The 13,230-nt window shown below is 53.8% G+C and overlaps 1 protein-coding gene across 13 annotated transcripts in view; it reads left to right on the top strand.

Moving 5' to 3' along the window:
* Window positions 1-13,127, top strand: part of TCF7 (transcription factor 7) — a 33,708-nt gene extending 20,581 nt beyond the window's left edge. For 2 of the 13 annotated variants that reach the window (XM_063611662.1, XM_063611659.1), the window contains exons 4-11: window positions 2,682-2,787; window positions 3,572-3,659; window positions 5,725-5,817; window positions 7,108-7,227; window positions 7,648-7,810; window positions 7,920-8,027; window positions 8,519-8,567; window positions 11,109-13,127. In XM_063611662.1, coding sequence (XP_063467732.1) covers window positions 2,682-2,787; window positions 3,572-3,659; window positions 5,725-5,817; window positions 7,108-7,227; window positions 7,648-7,810; window positions 7,920-8,027; window positions 8,519-8,567; window positions 11,109-11,188 — 807 coding nt within the window. In that variant the 3' untranslated portion in view covers window positions 11,189-13,127. Of the gene's footprint in view, window positions 1-2,681; window positions 2,788-3,571; window positions 3,660-5,724; window positions 5,818-7,107; window positions 7,228-7,647; window positions 7,811-7,919; window positions 8,028-8,518; window positions 8,568-9,714; window positions 9,791-10,662 lie in introns of all 13 variants that reach the window. The other 11 variants (XM_063611666.1, XM_063611664.1, XM_063611661.1 and 8 more) reach the window with 10 other exon arrangements.
* The last annotated feature ends 103 nt before the right edge of the window (window positions 13,128-13,230 follow it).

Here is a 13,230-nt window from a genome sequence, read left to right as displayed (position 1 = left end):
GGGGCAGGAGAGAAGCACGGGTCTAAGGAGGGGGCTGCTGCAGTCATCCAGGTGCAAAGTGATGGAGGCTTGGACTGGATGGGGGACAAGGAAGAAGTGGTGGGATTCTAGATACATTTTGAAGGTAGAGCATTAGGATTTGCTAACAAATTGGATATGGAATGTCAGAGAAAAAGGAGTCAAGGATGACTCCAAGATCTTTAGTCTGAGCAGCTGAAAGGATGGAGTTACCATTAACTGAGGAAGAAGACAGGGAGAAGCGTTTGGGTCAAGAAGTTAGAGGTTCCGATCTGGATATGTTGAATTTAGGGGGCATTTCAGACCACCAAGTAGAGCTGAGTAAGCATTTGGAAAGTAGAGTTCCTAGAAGTGGGGCTGGAGAATAAATGTGGAGTCATCACATGAAGATGTTTAAAGCTGTAAACCTAGATGAGAGGAAGATGGGAGCCAGAAACAAGGTCAGGAAGGAGTGGCCCATGAAGCTGGAGGAATATCAGGCAGTGTGGCATTCTGCAAGCCAAGTGAAGAAACTCTTTCAAGGAAGTGGGAGAAACCAATTGTGTCTGATGCTGCAGAGAGGTTGGGTAAAATGAAGACTGAGAATTGACCATTGAGTTCAGGATTGTGGAAGTCACTGGGACTTTGACAAGAGTCATCTGATGGAGGGATGGGGCAAGAGACTGTCTGGCTGGGTTGAAAGGAGAATGAGGGCTGAGAACTAGGGGCAGTGAACAGGGACAGGTCTGCTGAGGTAGTGAGACAGGAGGTGGTAGCTGGGGGAGGATTTAGAGATGGGAGAAATGGCAGCCTGTTTGTACCCTGATGGGAATGAGACAGGGTTTACGAAGTGCATGACACAGTCCCTGGCCTGTGGCAGGTACCAGATACCTGAAGGAGTGCACATGTGTCCACACACCCTACAGCTGCCCCAGCCTGTCCTCTTCCTTGCTAGCCACCTATAGGGACATCAGCCACTGTCTGCCTGAGGAAAGGAGGAAGCCTGTGAAGCCCTGTTATGCAAGGCTCCTCCCGGTGGGCAGATGGATGAGCAGGGCCCTGACAGGTGGCAGTGTCAGCACCTTCCCCAAGACCTGAGGGGAAGGGTGAAGGCTGTAGCCCGGAGGCAGGAATGTGAGGAAAGATGCCAGCAACAGGGCTTGTTGCTGGCAGGTGTGGGAGCCTGTGCCCAGCTGGGAGTTTCATGCCTTGGCTACAGTGGGGCTCATACCCAGCCTTCCATCTAGGCTTGCCCTGGGCTTCCAATAACCAAGTGCCAAGGGACTGTGCCAGGCCTCCTCACCATGAGCCACCCTTCTCCAGGCCTGGTAATAAAGGGGCCATGAACCCTATTCACTACTAGGAGAGATGCCTGAAGCTCTTAAGGAGTCTGGCTAAATTCACCCAGTCAGGAATTGCACTCACAGAGGGGGAGGAACCCAGGCCACAGCCCCTCATTACTGACTTGCTCCAAAGATGTCCCGTTTCCTCTGTGCCAGGAGTCAGAGATCACTCATCCATGCTCCCAGCCAACAGCATCCCTGCAGACGGGCTTTTCAAAGTGGGAAGTTGAGCCTTGGTTGCAGATGATGTCTCCAGGGCCCTGACCCATGCAGATGTGCACTGAGAATGCTACAGAGCTGGGCCTTGGCCCTGGCAGTGACTCCCTGCAGCCAGGTCTTCCTGGGGAGCCCCTTCTTCCAGCCTACTGACTGAATCATCTCTTGATAGAGCAATGCAACTAGTGTTAAGAGTCTTGGCTGGGGGCAGTTGGCTCACGCCTGTCATCCCAGCACTCTGGGAGGCCGAGGCAGGTGGATCACTTGAGGTCAGGAGTTTGAGACCAGCCTGGCCAACATGGCGAAACCCCATCTCTACTAAAAATATAAAAATTAGCCGGGTGTGGTGGCAGATGCCTGTAATCCCAGCTACTCTGGAGGCTGAGGCAGGAGAATCGCTTAAACTCCCAGGAGGCAGAGGCTGCAGTGAGCCGAGATGGCACCACTGTACTCCAGCCTGGGCCACAGAGTAAGACTCTGTCTCAAAAAAAAAAAAAAAAAAAAAAAACCAGAGAAAAAAAGAAAAGTAAGAGTCCTGCGGTGCTGAGGAAACAGGAAGTATGGGGGCTGGGCAAGGATGGCCCTGGAGGAAGCCAGGCCCCATCTCCCCTGAGTTAGGGGATTGAGGAGGGCCCTTCCCTGTGTCAGAAAGTCCTGTTAGGCCTGAGCTAAGACAAATGGTCAGACTCAGAATCCCCAGATTGGGGGCTAGAAGAGGAGGAAAGATAGCTATGCTTCTTCCAGGGTGTGCTGGGGTAGGCCTGGGTCCTTAGGCCATGCCCTGCTTTAGGGGGCTGGAGGCTGTAAGCAACCCCCCAGACAAGCCAAACCTGAGATGAGGAGGCCAATAAGGGTTTTCTGGACAGCGGAGACACACCTCCAGGAATTGAGTGCCCAGAAAGACCAAGAGGCTTTCTAGGGGGTGGGACTGCTTGGGCAAAGTCTTGGGGGCTAGTGGGCAGGGGTACTGGACACTGTGACTTGAGTGGTACCCCCTTCGCTGAGGCCTGTGGTTTTGGCCACCACGACTTTTCTTTGACAGCTGGGCTTCCTGCACACCCTCATCCCAGTGCCTTCCTCCCTCAGGACTCCTCACACTCACCCACCCTCCTTCTCATTTTTCAGCACAAGGCCAATCAGCCCCCCCACGGTGTCCCCCAACTCTCTCTCTACGAACATTTCAACAGCCCACATCCCACCCCTGCACCTGCGGACATCAGCCAGAAGCAAGGTACAAGCCTGGGATGGGGAGGGGCCCAGTGAAACCAGAGCCTAAGGGTCAAGACCCCAGCTTCTGAGACCAGGTAGCTGGGTCCATTTTATAACTGGAGAACCTGGGGCTGTGCAAACTAAGGGCCCCAAGAAAATTCCAGAAAGATGGACTGGGGGTATGAGGGCATCAGAAAACTGGAAAAGGGGGTGCTAGGTCAAAATGTGAAGGCTTCAGGTTGAAGCCTAAATCCCATGGGTGACCCCGCTGCCAGTATGGCGCATTGCTGAGAACTGTAAAACTGTAGCCTTTCCTCCTCTCAGTGAGAAAATGGAAAGTGGTGGTTGTGATGGCTGATTCACCTCAGCCTCAGGCAAAGTCATTCTGAAATGCCTCATTGTCAGCTGTGGGAAACATGCTGACTCAACCCTGGGGGGCAGGTGGAGCCTTGGCTCCCCAGGCTGGGCTCCCCTAGACCAGGGGCCTGCCTCCTGCCCAGAAAGCCAGGCTGGAGTCCCCCGAGCAGAGATGCCCCAATGCCTCCATGCCTGAGTGACTTCAGCTCTGCCTACTGGCCCCCTAATGTCTTAGGCAAGTCACCCCAGCCCTCTGCCCTGGGTTCCCTTGTCTGTCAAAGGGGCACTATTATCACACTGGGATCCTCCTGAATAAACCAGTTTATGTCTGGTCCTCTAGCAAACTGGTGGGATCTTAAGGCCCCTGTAGGAGGCTCTAGGACGCAGTAATTGCTGATGTGGCCTGCTGGGTCAGGCTAGCCCACTCATTCAGCCTCTCTCCTCCGCAGTTCACAGGCCTCTGCAGACCCCTGACCTCTCTGGCTTCTACTCCCTGACCTCAGGCAGCATGGGGCAGCTCCCCCACACTGTGAGCTGGTGAGTGTGGGCCCAATGGGAAAGGGGTACCGTGTGCTGGTCGGACCAAGACCTGCCTGCCCTTCCATTTCCTCCTCCATCCCTCTTGGCTGGCCACCCTGCTGCCAGCTCTGTTTAGATGCCAGGGGCTGGCCAGCAACTCTGTCCTAACCTGGCTCTGAGCTAGGGGTCTTCATGTACCCCTGGCCTGCATTCCCTAGGGAGCCTGACATACTCCCTTTGGGGAGGCAGGAGAGCTGGTCCCTGGTCCCAGCCCTGTCTCCCTCAGTGTCCAAGAGATCCCCTTGGATGGGAGAACTCTGGGCTGCTAAGGGACCTCCAGGGCCATATAAGTATGTGAGGAAGAAAGGTTGGCCCGAGGAGGGAGGGGACAGCATGAGTGGCTACCAGAGAGGCTGCTGCTTCTCAGCTCACTGGCCTCAGTGCCTACTGCTTTTGGTCTTTTCCTTGGCTGAGCTGCTTGAGGGGCAGTGTCCCTCCCTGCCCCTGTGGTGCCTGCTTGAGCCCAAGCCTCTGACCAGCCTGCTTGCAGATTCTTAAGGCTGGGCCAGGCCGGGCGCGGTGGCTCACGCTTGTAATCCCAGCACTCTGGGAGGCCGAGGCGGGTGGATCACGAGGTCAGGAGATCGAGACCACGGTGAAACCCCGTCTCTACTAAAAATACATAAAATTAGCCGGGCGTGGTGGCGGGCGCCTGTAGTCCCAGCTACTCGGAGAGGCTGAGGCAGGAGAATGGCGTGAACCCGGGAGGCGGAGCTTGCAGTGAGCCGAGATCGCGCCACTGCACTCCAGCCTGGGTGAGAGAGCGAGACTCCGTCTCAAAAAAAAAAAAAAAAAAAAAAAAAAAAAGGCTGGGCCAGGAAAAGGAAGCCTGGCCCCCTAAGCCAGTAGGCCTGCCTATGGGCCAAAGGGTCTGTCCTCAGCTGGAGTTGTGCCTTGGCAGGCTACTTGGCCTTTTACTCATCAACGATAGTGTGAGCTGCGCAGGTCTCTAGCCTATTTCAGAGAGCTGGGCTGTGGCAGTCACCCAACAGCAGGAAAACTTGGCTTCCCAAGGAGATCGGGCAGGCCAGAGGCCCAACCTGTGGCCCACTTGCCCTTTACCCATGGTCAGCACCCTCCTCTGTTCCAGCTTCTCCTTGGACAATCCATTATGAATACAAATTAAGACTACTCCCATGAATACCCCTAGGATCAAAGTGTGGCAAGATGCTCAAGAGCCCAGCCTTACTGGACTAGACCAGGGTTTTGTGGATGCAAATCTGTAGGCCAGCCTTTCAAAAGCATCCCCTAGGCCAGCAGTGCTAAAGACCAAGAGACTTGAGCCTACAGCAGATTTTACCCACCAAGTCTGTAAGGAGGGGACTTCAGGCAGCCCTGTGCTCTTGGCTTCCACCTGGTGGCACTTGGCTGTGAGGAAAGAAGTAGGGGTATTTAAGCCATCTCTCCACTGAGCCCTACTGTGTGCCTGGCAGGGTTCTGGGCACCAGGGAAGTCGGCACTGCTGAAGCCGACTGATCCTTAGATCCCTGCCCTCTCAGAGCTCAGTCTACCTAGTGGGCAACCCAGGCAAAAAACCAGACAGTTACAGGGCACTGTTGGTAGTGCTCTGGTTAGGGACTGTAGGAGCCCAGAGAGGTACCTCATCCAGCTTGGAATCTCTGGGATTTGAGGAGAAAGGGTCACTTAGCCAAGGAAGACCTGAAGGATGACCAGGAGTTGAAGCAGGCAAAGTGGTGCAAAACAATCCAGTGTTAACAGTGGCTGCAATGGCCCCAGGACAGATATCAGCCCTATACCGTCAAAGAAACAGAAGCAGGCTGGAGGGGCCCAGGGGCCTGCTAAGCTGGGTCCCAGGAGGAGGATACCATTTCCATCCCTCAAGCACCCATACAAGTTTATAGAGGGAAACAGCACAAGCTGCCCTCTGGTGGCAGATGCTTGAAATTCCAGCAGAGGCCCATCTGTCTCAGGATGGGTCAAGGCCTGCCTAGCAAGGTAGGGAAGTCTTTCCTCGTGTCTGGCCAGCAGCCAGACTGCTAACAGCTGTCTCTCCCAACCACAGGCCCAGCCCTCCTCTCTACCCCCTGTCCCCTTCCTGCGGATATAGACAGCACTTCCCTGCCCCCACTGCAGCCCCTGGCGCCCCCTACCCCAGGTGAGTCCCCTACACTGCAGCTAGGCTCCTGCTTCCTGTTGCCCAGGCTTCAGTGCCCACACAAGGCCATGCCCGGGCCAGTGCTTGCCCTGTGTTAGTCGTTTGTCCATCTGTCCGTCTGTCATTTTGCAGCCCCCTGCTGTCCTGTGCCTGAGAATGAAGCTAGTACAAGTGCCAAGAGGCCTCAGCCTGGGCCACACCGTGCAGCAGAGCACAACAGAGGCCAGGACAGTACATGCATATGTGGCTCAGCCCGTGTGCAGATGTGTGTGCACTCACCTCTGTTCTTCATCCCTACTTAGTAGGACTCTCCTGGGCACCCCCTGAGGTTTGCCCAAGCTGAGACAGCACCTTTTACATAAGTCCCCAACCTCTGACCCTTAGGGGCTGCTGGCTCAGGGATAACACCTGTGCAAGCAGTAAGGGGCAGAATGGTCTCCACAGAACAGCAAGAAAGTTAAATGGGAGGTGTGTGTACATGGATCCCTTCACTTAGGTCACTCCCTCAGTGACAGACTCAGTGCCAAATATGCAATGGCAGGGGATTCCACAGACATTTCCTGCCCACTGGAGCTCACAGCCCAGTATAGCAAGTGCAGACATGGCACCAGCAGCTTAATGGGCCAGATGAGTGATGGGGAAGCCCCAAGGAGACCTCACCAGGCCTGATGGGTCAGGCAGAGCTTCGTGGAAAGAGTAATCTTTTGCGAGAGGAAAACAAGGGAACAGCCATAACTGGGGCTGACGGGGAATGGAGAGGGACAGGAAGCAGAGGGGAAGAGAAGGGGCTAGCAACAGCAGCAGGATGCTCATGCAGGGGTGTGCAGGCCCTTGGGAGCAGCCTGGATTCTATTCTTTGGACGCTGGGGGAATTTCAGCCGGAGCAGGCCAGGAACATTCAGGTGTTTTTCATGGTCACTCTGGCTGTTGTGTGGAGAGAGGCCTGGAAGGGTCAAGCAGGAGAGGGATGAGGCCTCACAGGGCAGCCCACAGGCTCCTGAGGCTGGGTTGGTAGGGGAAGGACGTGAAAACGGGACAGATTCAAAAGCTACTTGGGACCTATGTAGTAACCACCTGAATGGCAATCTATGTAGATTTTTGCAGTGTGTCTGTGTAGTGTGCTGGGAGCAGGTATTTGTATTTATCTCTGTGTACTTATGTCTAGGCCAGTAGGACAGAATATCTGTTCACCTGTGTCTTCAAGTCATGTACTATGCAGGGGCCTCCGTGTATGTCCAAAGGTCTGGCCCATAATTCTTGGCTCAGTGTTAACTTTCTTCCTGCCTCCAGGTTCACCCACCCATCCTTGATGCTAGGTTCTGGTGTACCTGGTCACCCAGCAGCCATCCCCCACTCGGCCATCGTGCCCCCCTCAGGGAAGCAGGAGCTGCAGCCCTTCGACCGCAACCTGTGAGTGAAAAGACAATGATGGCAGGGAGTGTGTCAGTCAGGATACACAGGCCTCCCACCAGGCCTGAGGACTGCCACAACGAGGTCCCTGGCTAAGCTGTTTTGTGCCTCTGGCTATGTGTTTTTGATCCTCAGAAGTAGGAGGGGGTGGGTGGGATGGGGAACAAAGATTTTTCTGAGCCAACAGAGGAGGGGCTCAGAAGTCCTTAACACATGCTTTTCCCACTTGGCTGTAGTATTCCTACAAGGAACAGTTACTTAGCTGTCTGCTCACCCACTTGGGGGCAGCTAGAAAAGATTCCAGTTAGAAAACTCTGGTATCATACACTTACACACACTCTAGGCCCACACTAGAGGAGGAGGCTGCCATTAGGTGGGCACTCGGGGGGCTCTTGAACAATCTGGATTTGTGCCCCTCAGGAAGACACAAGCAGAGTCCAAGGCAGAGAAGGAGGCCAAGAAGCCAACCATCAAGAAGCCCCTCAATGCCTTCATGCTGTACATGAAGGAGATGAGAGCCAAGGTCATCGCAGAGTGCACACTTAAGGAGAGCGCTGCCATCAACCAGATCCTGGGCCGCAGGGTGAGACCATGGGCAGGTGGGCTGGCAGGGATGCTCCCTGACCATCTTCAGCCTGGTGCAGCCTGCTGACTCCCTGATGCACCCCACCTGCCCCCCTTCCCTGTTGCAGTGGCATGCGCTGTCGCGAGAAGAGCAGGCCAAGTACTATGAGCTGGCCCGCAAGGAGAGGCAGCTGCACATGCAGCTATACCCAGGCTGGTCAGCGCGGGACAACTACGTGAGTGCCTAGTGACACACAGCAGGGGTGGGCAGGGGACCCTTCGAGATACCATGCCCCAGGCCACAATCTCAGCAAGGAACGCAGAACTACTGTCCTGAAGGCACCGATGAGGAAGGGCACAGAGGGTCCAAGGCCTCCCACGGCTGCCTCAGAAGAGGACAAGCCCACATCCTATTCTCCACTCCAGAATATGCTCACACATGGGCTGTTATCCAACATTTGATTGGGCCACATGGGCAGAAGGGGAGAAAGGGGTCTGGAAGTCACCTTCTTCCATTCAAATTGGAGACCAAATTGGGGTGAGGGAAGAGCTTCTAAATGCACTCCATAGCAGCCTAGCAAGAACAGCAATCAAGAAACACCAGCATCCCCAAGGTAGGAGGGGCCTGTACGCCCAGAATCCCAGGGGTACCCAAGCTAGGCAGCAGGCTGTGGGTATCCCAGTGTCTGCCTCCCAGATCTAGCATCCCTCCTTTTGTTCTCTGCAGGGGAAGAAGAAGAGGCGGTCGAGGGAAAAGCACCAAGAATCCACCACAGGTGAGACCTTCCCTCAGCAGTAGTGGAGGCTCCTCTCCATGTCCCCATTTCAACAGCAGCCCTCCTCTGACCCAAAGGGAGGAACACGGTACCCAGCCAGGAGCCTTCAGGGCCTGGGGCCTGTGAAAATAAGGCCTGCATCTCACAAGTCAAATTCCCATGCAAGAAACAGCTATATTATACTAAGTCCCTGGGAAACCCAGCAGACCTGGCTTCTGCTGGGTAGAATTGGGGTAGATGGTGTGTTCCTCTGCCTTGCACCCACTACCTTTGCTAGCTCCACTCACCAGAGAAACTAGCAAAGAACTGAGTGTATGGTTTGATGCTTAGCCCAAACAATGTCCTGGCTAGTTCTGCTGAGACTGGGAGAGGCTGAGCTAGGCCCCATGACTAGGCCCAGTAGTCACACAGCCTACTGGCTAGAGCCTGGCAATTTATCACCCCCCACTTCAACATTTTTCATGGCAGTGCAAAGTGCTCTATGTAGAGAAGCCCACACCCTGCTGCAGGCCTCCTTCCTGTGGGTGAATTCCTGCCCCTCTGGTAACTTAGACTCCACATCCCTGACCACCGCAGCCGTGCTGTCCCCACACAGGGAAGCTGGAGGCTAGGACTGGGACAGAGCAGGGCAGAGTTCCTAGCCCTTTTTCCAAGGCAAAGAATGGGCCCTTCCTTCCATCTGCAAGTGTGTAGAACAGGCATAAGGTATAGCCTTCAGCCTTATCCCTTGAAGGAATGTAGGTCAAGAATGAAGAAAAACTGGATAAAATGGGTAGGGAGTTGGGGAGGAGGTGGGTGGCCCTAGGGCAGAAGAGGCTGGATCTCCCTGGTCTTCCTTGGGCCCCTCTGCAGCCTCCATGCTGCAAGGGCCCCACAAGCCACAGAGATGAGCTAGACTGACAGGACTCCCTCCCTCCCATTCTTCCCACTGCCTCTACTGCATAGCTGGGTGCCCACCTTTCCTGATACCTTGGCTCTGGGCTCCCACTGGGGCTGGCTGTGCCATGGAGAGGCCCACTCTGCCTACGGGGGCTGTAGGGTGTCTATAACTGGCTAATACTGATGTTACCTCTTCTTTCTGGGCCCTGCTCTGCCCTGCTGCCTGCTCGCCCTCTGCCCTGCTCTGCCCCTCTGGCATGGCTGTGAGCAGACCCTGGCTCGCCTAAGAAATGCCGTGCTCGCTTTGGCCTCAACCAGCAGACGGATTGGTGTGGTCCGTGCAGGTGGGTTTGTCCCCACCATCGTTCTCCCTTTGCTTTAAGCTGCTTCCCTGACTCTGCACATGTTCCACTGGGCCTGCAGCCCACTCCTTTGGTCCCTCAGCCCACTAGCATACTCAGCAGATTGGGAGTCCAGGCCTCCTGAGAATAGTAGTAAATACTGAACATGGCATGTGGAGAAGACCACTTGGGTCTAACTGCAGGAGGATTGGAGAGAAAGACACAGAATGTTCCAGAAAGGAAGGACAGACTCAAGAAGGTAGCTCTGATGCCAGTGGGCCTAGCAGGTCCTCAGCAAACAGACAGCTCAACCACCAATAAGGGGGCCTGGAGCCCATTCTCCCAGGCCTCAAAGTCATTATGGCCCATCAGCTCCCTCACTTCCTCTTCAAGATGGGAATCCCTGTCTGTACCATCCTGAGCCCTTAATCTGAAAAAAAACAAGGTGACAACAACACACAACCATCTGGTTGCCAGGTAGCCTTATGACTTGCTATCTTGTACCTACTGAGACCAAAGGGCTGGGGAGGCTGGGGGAGAGGAGCCAGGGTACCCTGGGCTGTCTGAGGGAAAGGGCTCATGTGTTTCACCATACGACAGAGAAATACTTTTGGGTGTGACAAGGTTTACCCAACAAGTGGTTAAAATTTCCTTAGTCAGTTTCAGGCCAGGCCCGGCAGGGCTAAGATGGAGGGTACTCCAGGCAGTAAGGCCACTGGCTCTAAGGAACACTTGTCCAGCCTCTCAGTGTACCCACCACACTCCCTGTCCAAGGGCAAGGAGGAGTTTGGGGTGTGTCTGTGTACCCACATACGTATGCACAGTGGGAAACAACCCTGTCTTCAGGCGAAGTTCTATTCCATTTATTCCATCAGAGACAAACTGGCCCAGAGAACTCAAGGATGGTAACGGACAAGAGTCACTGTCCATGTCTTCTTCCTCTAGCCCAGCCTGAGGACTGGGATGGCTGGGCAAGGAAGCCATAGATATTGCGGCCCCTTGCGTTGGTACAGATCACACCTGGAGAAGCTCAAAGGCCGGGACTGGGAGATGACTCCCTTGGAAGACAGGTGACAGCCCACAGGCCTAGTGACAAAAGGCCCCTTTGCCACCTTGTGGCTGTTCTGGGAACTGCACCTGTCCTAGGTCTGGGCCAGGCCAAAGCAGGGTGGCAGTCTGAGGACACTGACTTAACCACCCAAGTCCCGGGAAGACAGGACAAGAAATCAGCCAGGCCTGTGCAAAGGCAGCAGTTTTTGGTTGTGGTGTATGACTATGAATTCACCCTCTGTTTACAGATAACTCTCTTCACTATTCCTAGGAGGAAAAAGAAATGCATTCGGTACTTGCCCAGAGAAGGCCGCTGCCCCAGCCCCGTTCCTTCCGATGACGGTGCTCTAGGCTGCCCCGGGTCCCCAGCTCCCCAGGACTCACCCTCATACCGTCTGCTGCCCCGCTTCCCCACAGAACTGCTTACTAGCCCTGTGAAGCCAGCACCTACATCCCCAGGTCTCTCCACTGCTCTCAGCCTCCCAGCCCCAGGGCCCCGACAGGCCCCCCGCAGCACCCTGCAGAGCACACAAGTACAGCAACAGGAATCTCAGAGACAGGCGGCCTAGCAGGCACAGGATACCTGGCCACCTCCAAGAGCCTACCCCCTGAGAGAAAATGACAAGAGACCCAGATCGCATGGAAACCGGCCAGGGGTCCTGTTAACGTCATCTCAGGGTCCAGACCCTGAAGATTTCAGAGGCTGCAGAACTTCTGCCTGAACCTGAGGCCATCGATTCAAACTGCTCCAAGTGGTGGGAATCAGATCTGTGTTGATGTGTCATCTAATTAAGGGAATCCCTTGTACCTATGGCTGCCTGCATCTATTCTTTGTACCATCTGTCTTGCCAGCCAGAAGCCTCTGCCTCCCTAGCTTTTCTGCTATAGGTCAGAGATGGGCTGAACTGAGCCTAGCTACCTTCTCTACCCATCTCCCCCATCCCCCACTGCCACACCCTCCCCATTCAGACACTTCATGGACCAAGAATGAGCTGGTTTGTCAAACAACATGTGAGCATGGTCACAATCACAAAGCTCAAGATGACAACTCTTCTAAGGAAATGGAGAAGCTCTCTTTATAAAAACAAAAACAAAGCCAGCTGCTACTCATAAGTTGGACCAGAGGAAGCCCCTTACCATGATCTCAGGAGCTTGCAAGAAGGGGAATGGAATAGGTTAAGTTTAGGCCTATCAACCTAAGCAAAGAAATAATCTGACACTACCTTATCAGGCAAATTGGGGAGGGGAGGGTGTATCTAGCTCTAGTTCAAATTATTTGGAAGTGTTCCCTGAGAAACTCACCAGCCTAAGAAGCTCTGATACCAAGGCCCCAGGCTTGTCACTAGCAGCTGCAGTCAATAGTTCAAAGAAGTCATGGCCCAAATCCAGTGTGCACCCCTCCCCATTCACAAAGCGTTTTTCACAATTCCATTTCCAGTTCATCTGTGGCAGTCCAGCCAGCTCCTGGGCAGCTGTGAGATGGCAAACCCAAAACCTCATGACAGCCAGAGCCTGTCTTCCAGCATTCAGTCCAGGCTGGCTCCAGTTTCCCCATGGGGCTGCGGGACAGAGGACCATTACAACTAGATCAAGGAGCCCAGAAAATCTCCAGTAGTGGACAACAGGTTTTCACCATAGCCTGCGTTAACCCATTTTTGAGCCAAGCTTCAACCCTGAGCCTTGAAAAACAAGTCGTTTTTTAAATTTAATTTTTGTTTTTTGCCTCCTCACATAGCTTAAATCCAAAGAAAAAGGGCTGTCTGGCCGGGCGCGGTGGCTCACGCCTGTAATCCCAGCACTTTGGCAGGCCGAGGCAGGTGGATCACCTGAGGTCAGTAGTTTGAGACCAGCCTGGCCAACATGGTGAAACCCTCTGTCTACTAAAAATACAAAAATTAGCCAGACGTGGTGGTGCGCGCGTGTAATCCCAGCTAGCTACTCAGGAGGCTGAGGCGGGAGAATCGCTTGAACCGGGGAGGCGGAGGTTCCAGTGAGCCGAGATGGCACTACTGCACTCTAGACTGGGTAACAGGGAGACTGCGTCTCAAAAAAAAAAAAAAAAAAAAAAAAAAAAAAGGCTGTCCATGTACTCTCACACCCCTCAAAAAAAGCCTTTAGTTCCTACTTTAGCCACTGGTTTCTCAGAATCCAAAGATCACATATTCTAGTGTAACACTGCAAGAAGTCTTGAGAAAACGATTATTGTAGTGTTCAAAATATTTTTGTATTGTTACTGCATCATCACAGAAAAACTTTTTTAAACATGCGAATAAAGATACTTTTTACTGGGTTTGTTTTTCAAAGCCTGACCCTGAGGAATAAGCTGTTTCAAAACAGAGCATGATATTCTTTCCTTTCCTTCTCCACAGTCAGGAAACTTGGAGTTTGTTCTG

The sequence above is a fragment of the Symphalangus syndactylus genome, chromosome 11 (assembly GCF_028878055.3).
Source record: "Symphalangus syndactylus isolate Jambi chromosome 11, NHGRI_mSymSyn1-v2.1_pri, whole genome shotgun sequence".
In the NCBI taxonomy this organism is placed as follows: domain Eukaryota; kingdom Metazoa; phylum Chordata; class Mammalia; order Primates; family Hylobatidae; genus Symphalangus; species Symphalangus syndactylus.
The sequence above is the reverse complement of the archived record's forward strand: the minus strand, read 5'-3'. Positions and strand labels throughout refer to the sequence as shown.